General features: G+C 39.7%; 1 protein-coding gene across 14 annotated transcripts in view; it reads left to right on the forward strand.

Annotated features, from left to right (window-relative positions):
- The first annotated feature begins 2,199 nt into the window (after nt 1-2,199).
- MUC13 (mucin 13, cell surface associated) overlaps nt 2,200-14,156 on the forward strand; it is a 104,617-nt gene continuing 92,660 nt past the window's right edge. For all 14 annotated transcript variants that reach the window (XM_033944687.1, XM_033944697.1, XM_033944701.1 and 11 more), the window contains exons 1-2: nt 2,200-2,305; nt 13,595-13,654. In XM_033944687.1, the coding sequence (XP_033800578.1) occupies nt 2,254-2,305; nt 13,595-13,654 (112 nt within the window). In that variant the 5' untranslated portion in view covers nt 2,200-2,253. The remainder of the gene's footprint in view (nt 2,306-13,594; nt 13,655-14,156) is intronic.

The following is a 14,156-nucleotide window of genomic DNA, read 5'->3' on the forward strand; positions in this document are numbered from 1 at the left end:
CCCTGAGGACCTTAGCTACAGAGGTGTAATATGACAGCAATGGCTGAACTGGCAAGTAGGCCGACCCATCAGGAAAAACTTTGTAGAGGTAGTAGATAAGTTCCACTCCAGAAAATATTACAATGTGACCCAGTTCTTTCGAGGGGGCTCCTTAGTGAAGAAGCCTGATCCTGTTTGGTATGGATGAAGAGACGATTCTGAACTCTTGGGATACCCTGTTGGTACAGTTTATTTGAATAGAGGGTAATAATTGGAAAAGAGAGGATTCGGGTTCTCTCCCTGAGTTTAGGTTAAGAGAAAATGTATAACAATGTGCTACCTCATAATCAAGAAAAAGATTCACATATTTTGCTTAAAGAATAAGGATAATGGTATTTATGTGTTAAGTAATAAAGTGAAGAAGCATTATTTGGAGAAACAATGAACAAAGAAGAGTAATGATGTATTTGACACAAAGTTAAGTGTTGGAGAAATGCTACTTTAGAATAATGTAGTAGATTTAAAGAAAACCAGAGAATATAGTTCTTCACACAGTGTATAATTAAACTCTGGAATTCATTGCCGGAGAATGTGGTGATATCAGTTAGAATATAAGAACATAAGAACAAACTTACTGGGTCAGACCAATAATCCATCAAGCCCAGTAGCCCGTTCTCATGGTGGCCAATTCAGGTCCCTAGTACATGGCCAAAACCCAAGGAGTAGCAACATTCCATACAGAATCTCAAAGAATAGCAAGATTCTGGAATCCGGAATCCCAGAGGGTAACAAAATTCTAGAACCCCAAAGAGTAGCAACACTCCAAGCAGTGGCTTCCCTATGTTTTTCTCAATAACAGACTATGGACTTTTCCTCCAGGAACTTGTCCAAACCTTTCTTAAAACCAGCGAAGCTATCCGCTCTTACCACAACCTCTAGCAATGTGTTTCAGAGCTTACTATTCTCTGAGTGAAAAAAAATTTCCTCCTGTATTGGCTTGTTAGAGTGTTTTTCGTTTGGACTTTTTATTTTTTGAAGATGGTCAAAAAAGATAGATGCACTAAAGGCGATCATGTCTAGAAAAGTCATTAAAAAAAAAGATAGATGTTTTTCTGACTTGAAAATGACCATTTTCTCTACTGGATTCTTGGACGCACTTCTCAAAATCTCCAAACTCAGACTTAGATGTCATATTGAAAATGTCCCTCTATATATTGTTTGACCTGATGAAGAATTGGGGATTTTTAGTATAAAACATATCCTCTAAAGCAGTGGTCTCAAACTCAAATCATTTGCAGGGCCACATTTTGGATTTGTAGGTACTTGGAGGGCCTCAGAAAAAAATAGTTAATATCTTATTAAAGAAATGACAATTTTGCATGAGGTAAAACTCTTTATAGTTTATAAATCTTTCCTTTTGGCTAAATCTTAATAATAATATTGTCATTTATAGCTAAAAAAACAAATGATCAAGAAACGGTTTTATTTTACTTTTGTGATTGTGATAAACATACCGAGGGCCTCAAAATAGGACCTGGCGGGCCGCATGTGGCCCCTGGGCCGCGAGTTGAGACCACTGCTCTAAAGGTAATCTGGAATATCATTATTAAGTGACTTGAAATTTCTATGTGGGTATATTTGTATGGCGAAGAGCATGGATGCTACTATCATAAACATTTATGTATGCAATAAGAAAAGACTGTCAACACCTACGTTATAGAATTCTCTTCCATGTAATTAGCTAGATTGTAGCTGCAATTCACCTAAATTTACTAGACTAAACATAGCCGGCTAGATTTAAGCCAGGTACCCTGTACAGAGGGCTGGCCTAACTTATCCAGCTAGCACAGAAAATTAGTTCTAGCTGGTTAAGTTACTGACCCCAACAATGTCCCCAGGTCAATCTACATCTGGTTGAACATTGGCTCCATGTAGGTTAAAGGATACTGAGATGAGGTATATGTTATAACTGCTGCCCTATGTTATAATTCCATGCAGGACAGACAATATGATCTCATTGTTTGTTCTTCATTTCGCATATAATGAACAAGTCTTTCAGGAAGCAAAATCCTGTAAGTAAAACCTTGCATGTTTAGTCATTACTGAGCAAGAACCAAGGGATCAGGAAGAAGGTGTAATATTATATTTAAATGACTTTTTATACTTCTGACGTCAACTAGAAGATGAACTCTGGACCTTTTATGATGATATTAAGCAAGGCAGCCTTGGGACGGAAAGCAGTTTCCTTTAGGATTACCTCTGGGCAACGAAAAAATGAGGGGCAGATTTTTACTTCTGTTGTGTAACCTGGCGTTTTGTTTGCAAGGTAAGAAATCTTAGCAGGTGCTTCGAGCTAGCAGCCAAGTCCATTCAATTCTGTGAAGTAGGAAGAGGGCAACTAGTTCAGCCTTGCATTTGCTTTGCTACCTGCAGTCTCTTCCTTCTGATTTCTATGGCGCTGCCAGACGCATGAACCATGATGACGAGACAATCCCTGCTGTGCTTGGTAATCTGGTTAACTGGGAATCAACCGTTTCTTGTTTTGGCTGAACGAAATCTGAAGGTATATGGCCCAGTGACTTTGGAAGCCCCTCACTGTTTCACTGTTAAAAACTGGTGAGCGAGTGTGCACCCACTTCCTGGCTGGACCGCAGCAAAGTTGCTGCCAGGTAGAGAGCCTGCCAGGGATCAGAAGGGGCTGAAGCACCCCAAGTTGGCTGACTCGACTCTTCACGGGAGATGGGGGAAATGTTCCAGCGTAGTGAAAACTGAGTTGGAGCCAAGTTCAACCACCTTTCAAATAAATTAGCTTTTAATTTTCAATAAAAATAGATCACATTTTCCAACCAGAAAAGCTTAATACAGCGTTAGAGATATTAACATTTTCAATTAAAGAGTTAGTATTGGTATATATATATATATATTTTTTTTTTCCTTGAAAATATCAGTCTACCAGCTGCTCGGTGCATATGTGAGCAAGTACTTACGTGTTCATGTAGTTTAATATGTGGTCTCTTAGACAAGGACTTGGGGGTCAAACTGATGGTCCAGGGGCTGCGCTATGCTAGGTCTAGGTTCTTCTCCTCAAACTAATTTGGGCTGAAGGTATGACAGAGGCAGCATTCCCTGAGGGACAAGAGCCTCAGCTGTTGTTCAACATAGACACCTAATGACTGGACTTAGGTTCACAACAGTAGGATTCTGGATGGAGCCCTGGTATATGACCCTCAGCTGAGGACCGTCACCAGAGTAACTGATCTCAGTTGGAAGCTGGATATAAAATAGAAAAAAAAAATCACCCCCATCTCAGGATAAGCTTGCAGATGGGTTAATTGCATAGGAATTTGTGGTGTTATTATTCTTGAACATATGATGCGATAATTTACAATAAACTGGCACTTTGTGGCATTACAATAGAGGTATCAGTCTCTGGACTTAGGTAGAACTCGTAAGGCTGTCAATTTTGAGGTCAGACAGTTGATTTTGGGATTTAAAAAAATGGTTGAATGGGAGGCACCAAAGAGTAGTGATAAATGGAGTATACTCCAAAGAAAGGAATGCTACCAGTGGTGTGCCACAGGGTTGAGTCCTCGGTACTTTTCAATAGTTTTTGTGTTCAATAATGTGGAAAGAGTGTCGGAAAATTTAGAAACCAAAATATGTAACAGAGTAAACTTTCTGGATGGTGTGGATAATACGAGGAAGAATCTAGAAATGTCCGAGGAATGGCAGCTAAGATTTAATACTTAAAAACGTAGGGTCGTGAATATAGACAGCAAAATCCGAAGGGAGTGGTTCACTCTAGGCGATTAAGTTCTGTGCATGAAAGAAAAGCAGGGTCTGGGGGGTAAATGTGTGATGGATGTAAGATGGCCAAACCGGTACGGTAAATAAGAAATGGTAAAGACAGAAGGATGCTCAGGTGGATAGGGAGAGGAATAACCAGCAGGAAAAAAGAGGCGGTAGTACTTCTTTTGGAGTTTGTGTATAGTTCTGGAGGTCGCACCTTCAGAAGGATATAAATCAGATGGAATCAGTTCAGAGGGCAGAATGGTCTTTGTCATAAAATATATGAGGACAGACGTAAAGATCTAAACATGTATATGCTGGAAGAAGTTGGGGCTAAGAGAAACATGATAGAGAAATTCAGATTCCCGCAGGGTATAAATACACAGGAGGTGGACCTCTCTCAACAGATATGAAGCCTGGGATCTTTGAGGGAAAAGAAGAAGAGATTGTAGAGTAGGGGCTGATATGCACAGCCAGACTGCATAGGCCATGCTTCTGTGTTGGCATGCATTGCACAAATGCACTTGTTATACCGACTGAAACCAATGTTAGTGCCATGTGATTTTTGAACTGTTTGTTCAGGCTATGGTTTTGTCGAGACTTGATTACATTACATTACATTAGTGATTTCTATTCCGACATTACCTTGCGGTTCGAGGCGGATTACATAAGAATTGTTATGACATTAAGCAGAACTTTAAGGAATAGTTTGAACATTTTGTGATTTGCCAAGAGGAGTTTGGAACATGTCTGGTTGTGTTATATTGGTTTTATGTATTTTTTGAAGAATAGGGTTTTTGTTTCTTTTTTGAAGGTTTTGAAGTCTGTAGTCGAGATCAGCAGATTATGTTCTTATGTTATTAGTGAGTTTTCGGTCCAGTTTCGCTGCTCTTGTGGCCAGTAGGTTGTCGTACATTTTTCTTCATTTGACGTTTTTGGTTGGTGGGTGTGTGGGTTCTCCTGTGTCTGGTTGAGGTGGATTGAATTAGTTGATTGTTCCAGTATGTTGGGCTGTCTCTGTTTATAGCTTTAAATAGTAGGAATTTGAAGTGTATTCTGGCTTGTATTGGGAGCCAGTGTGAGTCGTGGTATGCCTCTGTGATGTGGTCGTATTTTTTCACTGAATAGATAAGTCTTAAGGCTGTGTTTTGTATTGTTTGTAGTTGTTATCATGGTTGCTGGGCAATGCCCTGTACCTTGGAATAACAAAAGCAAGATGCAGGGCATTGCAGGTTATACAAAACGCAGCAGCACGATTGATAGTGGGATTATCTATATTTGATCATATTTCACCCATATCTCCAAAAATTGCATTGGCTTCCAGTCGCCTTCAGCGTACAATATAAAGCAGTGATGATTTGCCATCAATTCTTGTACGGAAACATCCCAGAATTGTTTAAGAATAATCTACTCAGCCATATACCAAAAAGATCTCGGCGTTCCGAGAATTTAGTTTTACTGAGGACGTCTGTGAAGCCAAGATTTGTCGAGACCGGTAAAATGACCTTCTGCTGCGCAGGAGTTAAGTTATGGAACTCCTTGGTGGGTCAGATAAGGAATTGCTGTGAAAAGGGCAGGTTTAGAAATCTACTCAAGACCCAGTTATTTGTACATGCCTTTTTATAAGCTTTTTCTGATAAAGTTGATGAATTATCCACGATTTTTATTATCTAACCTATGGTATCTTTCTGAGGATTGTTTGCATGTTTGTTTTATCAGATGTCTATTTTATTATGTATTTGTTTTATCATGTGTCTATTTTAAATACTACTAAGTATGTAAATTGTGTAAACCGCTTAGTTTTAAATCAGTGGTCTCAAACTTGCGGCCCAGTTTCTTGATCATATGTCTCTTTAGCTATAAATGACAATATTATTATTAAGACTTAACCGAAAGGAAAGATTTATAAACTATAAAGGAGTTTTACCTCAAGCAAAATTGTCATTTCTTTAATAAGACATTAACTATTTTTTCTGAGGCCCTCTAAGTACCTACAAATCCAAAAGGTAGCCCTAAGTAGATTAGAAACCTCTTACGCAGTTTTGTGAAAGGGGAGGGGGGTAATTTTTTTAATTGGCTTAATGGCTTAATCGGCACTGATAATGGAAAGCACCATTAAAAACCAATGTAAAAACTTCAAGGTAGGTGCTTACTGGCTAGTAGGCATGGTTAGGGGCAGATTTGGGGTGGATTTTGGGTGTGGTTTCACTTAGGCGTACGTATCTAGGCCATGAAAAACCTGAACTAAATGGCAGTGCACCTAATGTTTTAATACCTACTGGTGCCTAACAATGCTTAGGGTGCCTAATGGGTGATTGGTACCTGAGCTCAAGGGCACCAAGGTGCAAGGTGCTGTTTATAGAATCAGGGCCATTCTGGTCGCTGTATCTCAAAAAAGATATAACGGAATTAGAAAAGGTACAGAGAAGGGCGACGGAAATGATAAAAGGTCTGAAACGACTTCCCTATGAGGAGAGGCTAAAGCAACTAGGGCTTTTCAGCTTGGAGAGGAGATGGCTCGGGGTGATATGAAAGAGGTCTATAAAATAATGAGTGGAGTGGAAAGGGTAGATATGAATCGCTTGTTCATTCTTTCCAAAAATACCAGGACTAGGGGGATACGCGACGAAGTTACTAAGTAGTAGATTTAAAACAAACTGGAGAAAATATTTCTTCGCACAACGTGTAATGAAACTCTGGAATTCGTTGCCAGAGAATGTGGTGAAATCAGTTAGCTTAGCGGGATTTTAAAAAAGTCTCGATTCCCAAATATGAAAGGATTACACCTTACTTTGTTCAGTTTCTGTTAGGATCACTTATAAGGTCAATGTATTGGTTTTTAATATTTTACATGGCCTAGCTCCTCCTTATTGGTTGGATTTAGTTTCCTTAATGATTGGTAGACAACGAAATCAATTCTGTTTACAGTTTTCATTGCCTAAATCAATTAAGCTATTCCGTCAACTTAGTGCTTCATCTAGTTATCAAGCTCTGACTATTTGGAATAAACTTCCTCTCACTGTTAGATCAGAAACTAATTATTTAGTTTTTAGAAAGCTGTAAAAATAGTTTTATTTAAGAAATTTTTGAACTGTTTATTTTTATGATTTTTTTCAATATGTGCCTGTTGAACCAGGGTTGTTTCCAGTCATCTGCTTTATTGTAATCCGTCTGGAACTCGAAAGGGCTATGGTGGAATATAAAAAATGTAATGTAATAATTTCCTAAAAGAGAAGTCCACAGGCCATTATTGAGATGGCTTGGAGAAATCCACTGCTTATTCTAGGATAAGCAGCATAAAATCTGTTTTACTACTTGGGATCTAGCTAAGTTCTTGGGACCTGGGTTGGCCAATGTTAGAAACAGGATACTGGTCTTGAAGGACCTTCGGTCTGTCCCAGGATGCCAATTCTTATGTGAGGCCATCTTGGATCTCGTGAGCTCAAATTGTAAATAAAAGCAACCCTGAGGGTAGAAAAAACTGGCGCCAGCTCTGTCCTTTACTGTATGGGAGCACAGGAAAAAAAGACTCAGTTCTTGGAGACTTGCTATTTCCTGCTCCAGGGAAATCACCTTGGTTGCCATAAAACTTAATGATGACCTTCAGACCTCTCTCTGTGTTGAATTAGAGACGGAAATATAACATTGATAAACTGAGAATGCTGTACTTTGGTCACTGCCCAGAGATCGATCTCCAACCATAATTGAAATCTGAGAGTGACGTGACCAAAGGTGGCAAGACATCTGCAGGTGAGATCAACAGAAATTTGAAACGAAGGGAGTAGCTCAAAGGATCACTTTACTGACTGCCAAAGCCAAATAAGACAACCTAGAGAGGAAGTAAGAATTAGAATCAATTACACTAGTGCACATCTGTAGGGATATGCTCTGTGAATCAGTGTGTAATGGAAGAATTGGGCACTGTGTGATCTGACCTTGACCCAATGGGCATCTGTCCGTTGCGTGGTAATCCACACACAGACTGATCTCCGGCGTTCATCATTGTACAGGCTATAGTTTGTTTGCGGTTTCATTTGATCCCTTTACAACCTGGTACCCCTGATGAAGGCGTGTTTACTGAAACACGGACCGTGTTGGGTCCCCTTTTTTTTTTTGTTTTAAGGTGTTGTTTTTAACCGCATTTATTTATTTGATATAATAAATTCAGCCTGCATCATTGTACGTGTGTCTGCAGTTTTCTTTGTTTTGCACTGACGTGGAGGGGCATAATCAAAAGATGTAGGGATGTAGGGTGCTAGTTGCCCAAAGTCGGCAGCAGCAAAATGTCCATTCTGAAAAAGTATGTCCAAAATATTTTTTTGCCGGAAATCATCTACTTCTGCTTCCAGCCATTTGATCATATAGACAGCTAGTATGTCTATCTTTATACCACATTCTCATCCAAAAAATTGTCCAAGTCAAAAATGCCTAGAACAAGACCTTTAGGACGTGGGAAGGACCAGCAAAGCGATGGACTGGAGACACAGACATGGCAACAGAGTAGTGGGACACCTTATAGGGCACTGCTGTGAACTTCACAAAAAGGGTGTCATCAGAACTCCCCTGCAGGTCATGGTGAGCCCCCCCCAAAACCCACTATACTCATTTGTCTACAACCCCAATAGACATTATGGCTGCAGGTGGCACCTATATGGCAGTACAGTAGGGTTGGGGGGGGTTTGGTGGGCACACATTTTCCACTATGAATGTAGTGATTAGAGTGGCTTATGGGCCTGGGTCCTCCTCTATGATTCACTAGCCCACCCCCTAGACTACTTAAGCCATCTCTGTTCAGCTCTACTAGGCTTTCTTATGCCAAGTGCTGATGTTCCAGAGGCAGGTATGTACGTTTTTATTCTGAACTTTGTGGAGGGTGCGACATAGTCAGTGAACATGGGGTGTGTGTTTGTGGGTTTTTACTTTGCCCCTGCAGTGATTATCTGGTCACTTTGGATACCTTTTGGGCACTCATACCTGGTTTTAGATCACTTAAGTCGCAACTTATAAGTTCCGTCTAGGCAGCCTCGTCAAACTTTTGATTATCCCTGTAGTACGACTAAGTCTAGGTCGGCCCACATCCCACCCTAACCACTCATCCAAAAACGTTCCTTTCAGATCTAGGCACACAGCGGGATTCAGAGGCCTAAAAAGTCTCTGGATATGGCTATAAACCCGTTTTGATTATCGCCACTTGGACGACGTGTCTTTCAGATCGTCCAAGTGTCGACTTGGACGGATCTTTAGACATATTTTTGTTTTGATTATGAGCCCCTTAGTGCTTAAAGGAGAGCTTACTTCCAAATAATGGTGGAAAGTGCATTGTTTATAGGAGAAAGGGTCGAATCAAATAATAATAATAATAATAATTATTTATTTTTATATACCGCCAAACCATCAATTCGTGGCGGTTTACACAATGGTATTACACTAGGGAATAGAAATGCAAAGTCATAAAACAATTTTTTAAAATAGAAGAAAACACAATTTGGAATAAAAGTACTAGGAAAAAAATGCAACCTTGTCAAACTTGTAGAAGATAGTGATTACACAGTGCAATTAATTACAATATAGTAAATAGAAATTACACAAAACAGTTGATTGTACGAATAATCATAAATTGATTCGAAGCTTAATACCTTAATAAATTTAAAAAATAAAATCAATTTTGTATTTCATATTTTTTGAATAAATAAGTTTTAAGATCAGATTTATCATGCATCTTCAATGGAAGCTGAAGGTAAAGTACAGAGTAACACAAAAGACATATTAGGTTTAATATAAAATCATAAAATATACATCTTAAAAGCATATCAGAAGTCATAGAATATATACAGTAAAGAATAGTTATTAAAAAGACATGAATCACAAGGTACGCTGTTCACAGTGAGATAAGAAGCAGTCAGATTAATGAAAATAAAAAGATTATCAGGTCAATGCTTAAATTTCATAGACAGCATTTGCGTTGTTTTATTTAAATTCAGATAGCGAGCAGTGCTGACTATCTGTACAGAGCAGGGCGTACCACAGCTATCCTGATAGCAGCGATATCCAAACTATTATGGTGAGTTTTGGGGCCTATAATCTATTTGGAAGTTAGGTCAAATTAGGCTTTGCTACACAGCTGTCCAGATGACTGTATTTTATTAAAGAGAATTAAGCTGTCAGCAATACTGATCCCAGCTGGTATATCAAAGAACATTTCAACGTGGAGCTGGACTGTTTCTTCTTGGTGAGATCATGGGACAGAAAAACGATGGTGCCAGGTCCTTTAGGTCATGATGTTTTTGGACATTTATGTCCACCCGTGAAGGTGATCAGAGGGTATAAACATATCAGAATCTGAACACCTAACTAGATACGATTAGGACAGCAATATGTCTGTCCTACCTTTATCCAGGTAGCTATCTAGATAGCGGTCTGAATATCACCATTTTTTGGATAACTATTGGCTCCGCCCAAGCACCACTGTCTGGCTAGTGGTGATATGCATATATACTGCAGCGCTACCACCTATATGTTAGGTTAATCAAGTTTCAAGTTTATTAGGTTTTTTATATACCGCCGTATCAAGATTATCTAAGCGGTTTTTACAATCAGGTGCTCAAGTATTTTTCCCTATCTGTCCCGGTGGGCTCACAATCTATCTAATGTACCTGAGGCTATGGAGGACTGAGTGACTTGCCCAGGGTCACAAGGAGCAGAACGGGGTTTGAACCCACAACCCCAGGGTGCCGAGGCTGTAGCTTCAACCACTGTGTCACACCTTTAACTATTCAGGTCAAGGTTGGATTACATTACAAGAGGTTGGATCAGTTACCCAGGAAGTTACAATGGACAGATTGATGTGGACATTCAATAGGGTTGCTAGTATTTTCCCAACTTTACAAAGCCGCACTAGCATTGTTAGCGCCGACCTTGGCGGTAAGAACTCCAACACTCATAGAATTCCTCTGATCATTGGAGTCCTTACCGCGGTGGCCGGCACTAAAAATGCTAGCATGGCTTTGTAAAGGAGGGGGATAGGTAGATCAGTATAAGTATTAATACAGTTAAGTCATAGTTTCAGCTATATAGTTACAACTACAAGTAGGTCATTGTTGGCTACCATTTATTTTTTTATTTTATTTTAAATCTTTATTGATTTTCCTACTAACAAAAAGTGCAACACAATATTCGTATCAGTAACACTAACAGATAAGCACTTAAATACAATCAGTAGCAATGCAATAATATAAGCCCCCCCACCCCACAATTATATCAAGGAATCACACTAAAGATATATCCCTCCCCTCCCTCCCCGCCCCGGATGTGTCTGAATTATACCAATGAAAAGAAGAATAAAAGAACTATAACAATTGTACAAAGGACGTCAATGGACCCCCAAACTAAGTTAAATATCTTAGAATGCCCTAATATGTCAGCATTCATTTTCTATAGCTTAAACATAAGCTCGCCCGCCAAAAATAAAAATTAAGTTTTTCCAATTACAAGTTATCATCTCTATGGCTATCTCAGTCATACTCAGAAAAAGCTGGCATTTATAACGATCCATGGGGGGCTTAACATACAAAAGTGTTCCACATATAACTACCTCATATGTCAAATGAATTACAGATTCCAGAATGAGATTAATCTGTCCCCATATTGACTTCCAAAAGTTGAGTATCAAAGGACAATAGAACAACAGATGATCCAATGTCCCAATGTCTAGATCAATGGTATTCAACCCAGTCCTCAGGGACCACCTGCCCAGTCGGGTTTTCAAAGTCTCTGTCATCCGTATTCATTGTGGATATCCTGAAAACCCGACTGGCCAGGTGGTCCATGAGGACTGGGTTGAATACCACTGGTCTAGATGACAGTGCCAGCATCTATTAGATTTAGAACTGTCTAACTTTTATAACCTAACCGGGCTACCATTTCACTCTCTAATGCACATACCACTTACATCCCCCATCCCACATGACATATTCACACCCATAACCACCCCTTGTACACCCCTCCAACAGCCTCCCTGTAGATCCAAACAGCTTCTGTTATTCTACTGAGACATACTACCAGAGCCTTCCCACTGAGTCCTTCATACCAACATGCCAACAATGGAAGGGGGCATTCACCCTTCTGTCAAATTGTAAATGTGCATGTCCAGTTCATTACATTTTTAAATTGTTCCTGCAGTCTTGTTCAGAAGAGCCTTGCAGGTTGCTTGGTGCGTTTGCCTCACACACTCCATCTGATCATTATTTGATTTCTTATATACCACTATACCGTGAGGTTCAAAGCGGTTTACAATGAAGATAGATTAAAGATACATTAAAATAAAATAATAAAAGTGGTGCTTTGGATTTCCCTAGCTATAACAAACTTTGATAGGGTGAACTTCCCATGAGGCATACTAGGTAACTAGGGACAGATGCTGTTTCACCAAATGTGTTCTGGCAGCTGTGCCATCATACATCTCCACAAAAGTGGAAGTAAGGAAGAAGTAGGGAACTATAGGCCAGTAAGCTACGGAGTAATCTGAGGAAATACTTTTTTTACGGAAAGGGTGGTAGATGCGTGGAACAGTCTCCCGGAAGAAGTGGTGGAAACAGAGACTGTGTCTGAATTCAAGAGGGCCTGGGATAGGCACGTGGGATCTCTCGGAGAGAGAAAGAGATAATGGTTACTGCGGATGGGCAGACTAGATGGGCCATTTGGCCTTTATCTGCCGTCATGTTCCTCTGTTTCTATAACCATAAAGTTCTATGACATCACAATGCAGGTGTAAGAGCCTTAGCCTATAAGAAGAGGAGATGCAAATCTTAGGAACCTCAGCCAATCGGGAGAGAGATAATGGTTACTGCGGATGGGCAGACTAGATGGGCCGTTTGGCCTTTATCTGCCGTTATATTTCTATGTTTCTATGTATATATTCGAATATAACTGAGAATTTGGGGCCAAAAAAGGCCCAAAAGTGGGGGTCTTGGTTCATGGTCAAGCATCTTTTTTGATGAGGGTGCTTTTATTCCTTCCCTTCCCACCTCTGATGTCCCAAACGACTGTACTCTTAAAGATGTTTATCTGACTCGCTCCCTGTGCATGATTCAGGCTCCAAGTGTCTGCTAAGCCAGAACAATTAAACTAGAAGCATCTCACTGTACCCATATTGCCTTAGTCTTCTGTGTCTTGTTGTTAATTGTGATGTGCCTTCTTTGCTAACTATTATATATGTTACCATATAAGCCGTTCTGAGCTCCTTGGGGAAGACGAGATATAAATAAGGGCTCATGGACACACTCAGGTTGGCCATGATTTAGCTCTTTAAATGCCCACTGGGAGCAGGGTGCAGTAAGCACATAATTGTGTTCAAGGATGTGAAAAAAAAGAAGTGCTTACTTTTCAATAAGAGCATAAGAATTCCCATACTGGGAAAGGCCGAAGTTCCATCAAGCCCAGTATCCTGTTTCTAACAGTGGGTAACCCGGGTCAAAGATACCTGGCAAGATCACAAGGAGAAAAGCAGATTTTATGCTGCTTATCCTAGGAATAAGCAGTGGATTTCCTTAAGCCATTATCTAGGGACTTTTCTTTTAGGAAATTATCCAAACCTTTTTTTAAACCCTGCTATGCTAACTGATTTCACAGGTCAATATTCAACTAGGGCAGTCAACATTTTTAAAATGCCAGCCATCACAGATGAATTAAATCTGGATACTCAGAATCACGAGTTGAAAATTTGAACTCAAAGTCTTAACTAACAAACTGAAGTAACATTCATCTTCTAGATGCATTTTTAAAAGATATTAAAGAAATGCATGTTAAGATACGTTTTATTCTCTTCAAGGTCTCCACGCAACTAGCAGCACTGCAAGCACTAGCAAAGCTACTACAACATTGAACTCAGGTAAGAGGAATACTAAAAAAGACCCATTACAAAATGAAATGATTGGAATAGTTTGTGATGGTGTTTCAACTGAGGGGAAGAAAAGACTAACGGCTTTGGCTTATTTTGAGAGCAAACATGTTTGGTTTCAACCAGAGCTACATATTCCCATGCAATAATCCTAAAGAGCCCGTTGAAAATACAGATTTAGCAGTGACTAGTGCCATTCTCCAGATAGCAGTGATATTGAGCCTGCTATCCAAATAGCAAACCGGATAAAGCGACGATAGCTGTGTTCATGTCCTCTCTGGACAGTTCCTTACAAAATATAAAAAGTGCTCAGAACCAAATGAATGGTAAAAAAAAAAAAAAAAAAAAATCACAAACGGGGTTTTACCCCGTAAGCTGTGCCTTTTGTGTTCAGTCACTGCACTTTAATCGCTTAAGTGGTCGCTAAGCGATCCAAGATTTGTACTCATCTTAAAGAAGGTATCCGATTCCTCTGGGTTCTGGCACGTTTCGC

The sequence above is a fragment of the Geotrypetes seraphini genome, chromosome 5 (assembly GCF_902459505.1).
Source record: "Geotrypetes seraphini chromosome 5, aGeoSer1.1, whole genome shotgun sequence".
Classification (NCBI taxonomy): Eukaryota; Metazoa; Chordata; class Amphibia; order Gymnophiona; family Dermophiidae; genus Geotrypetes; species Geotrypetes seraphini.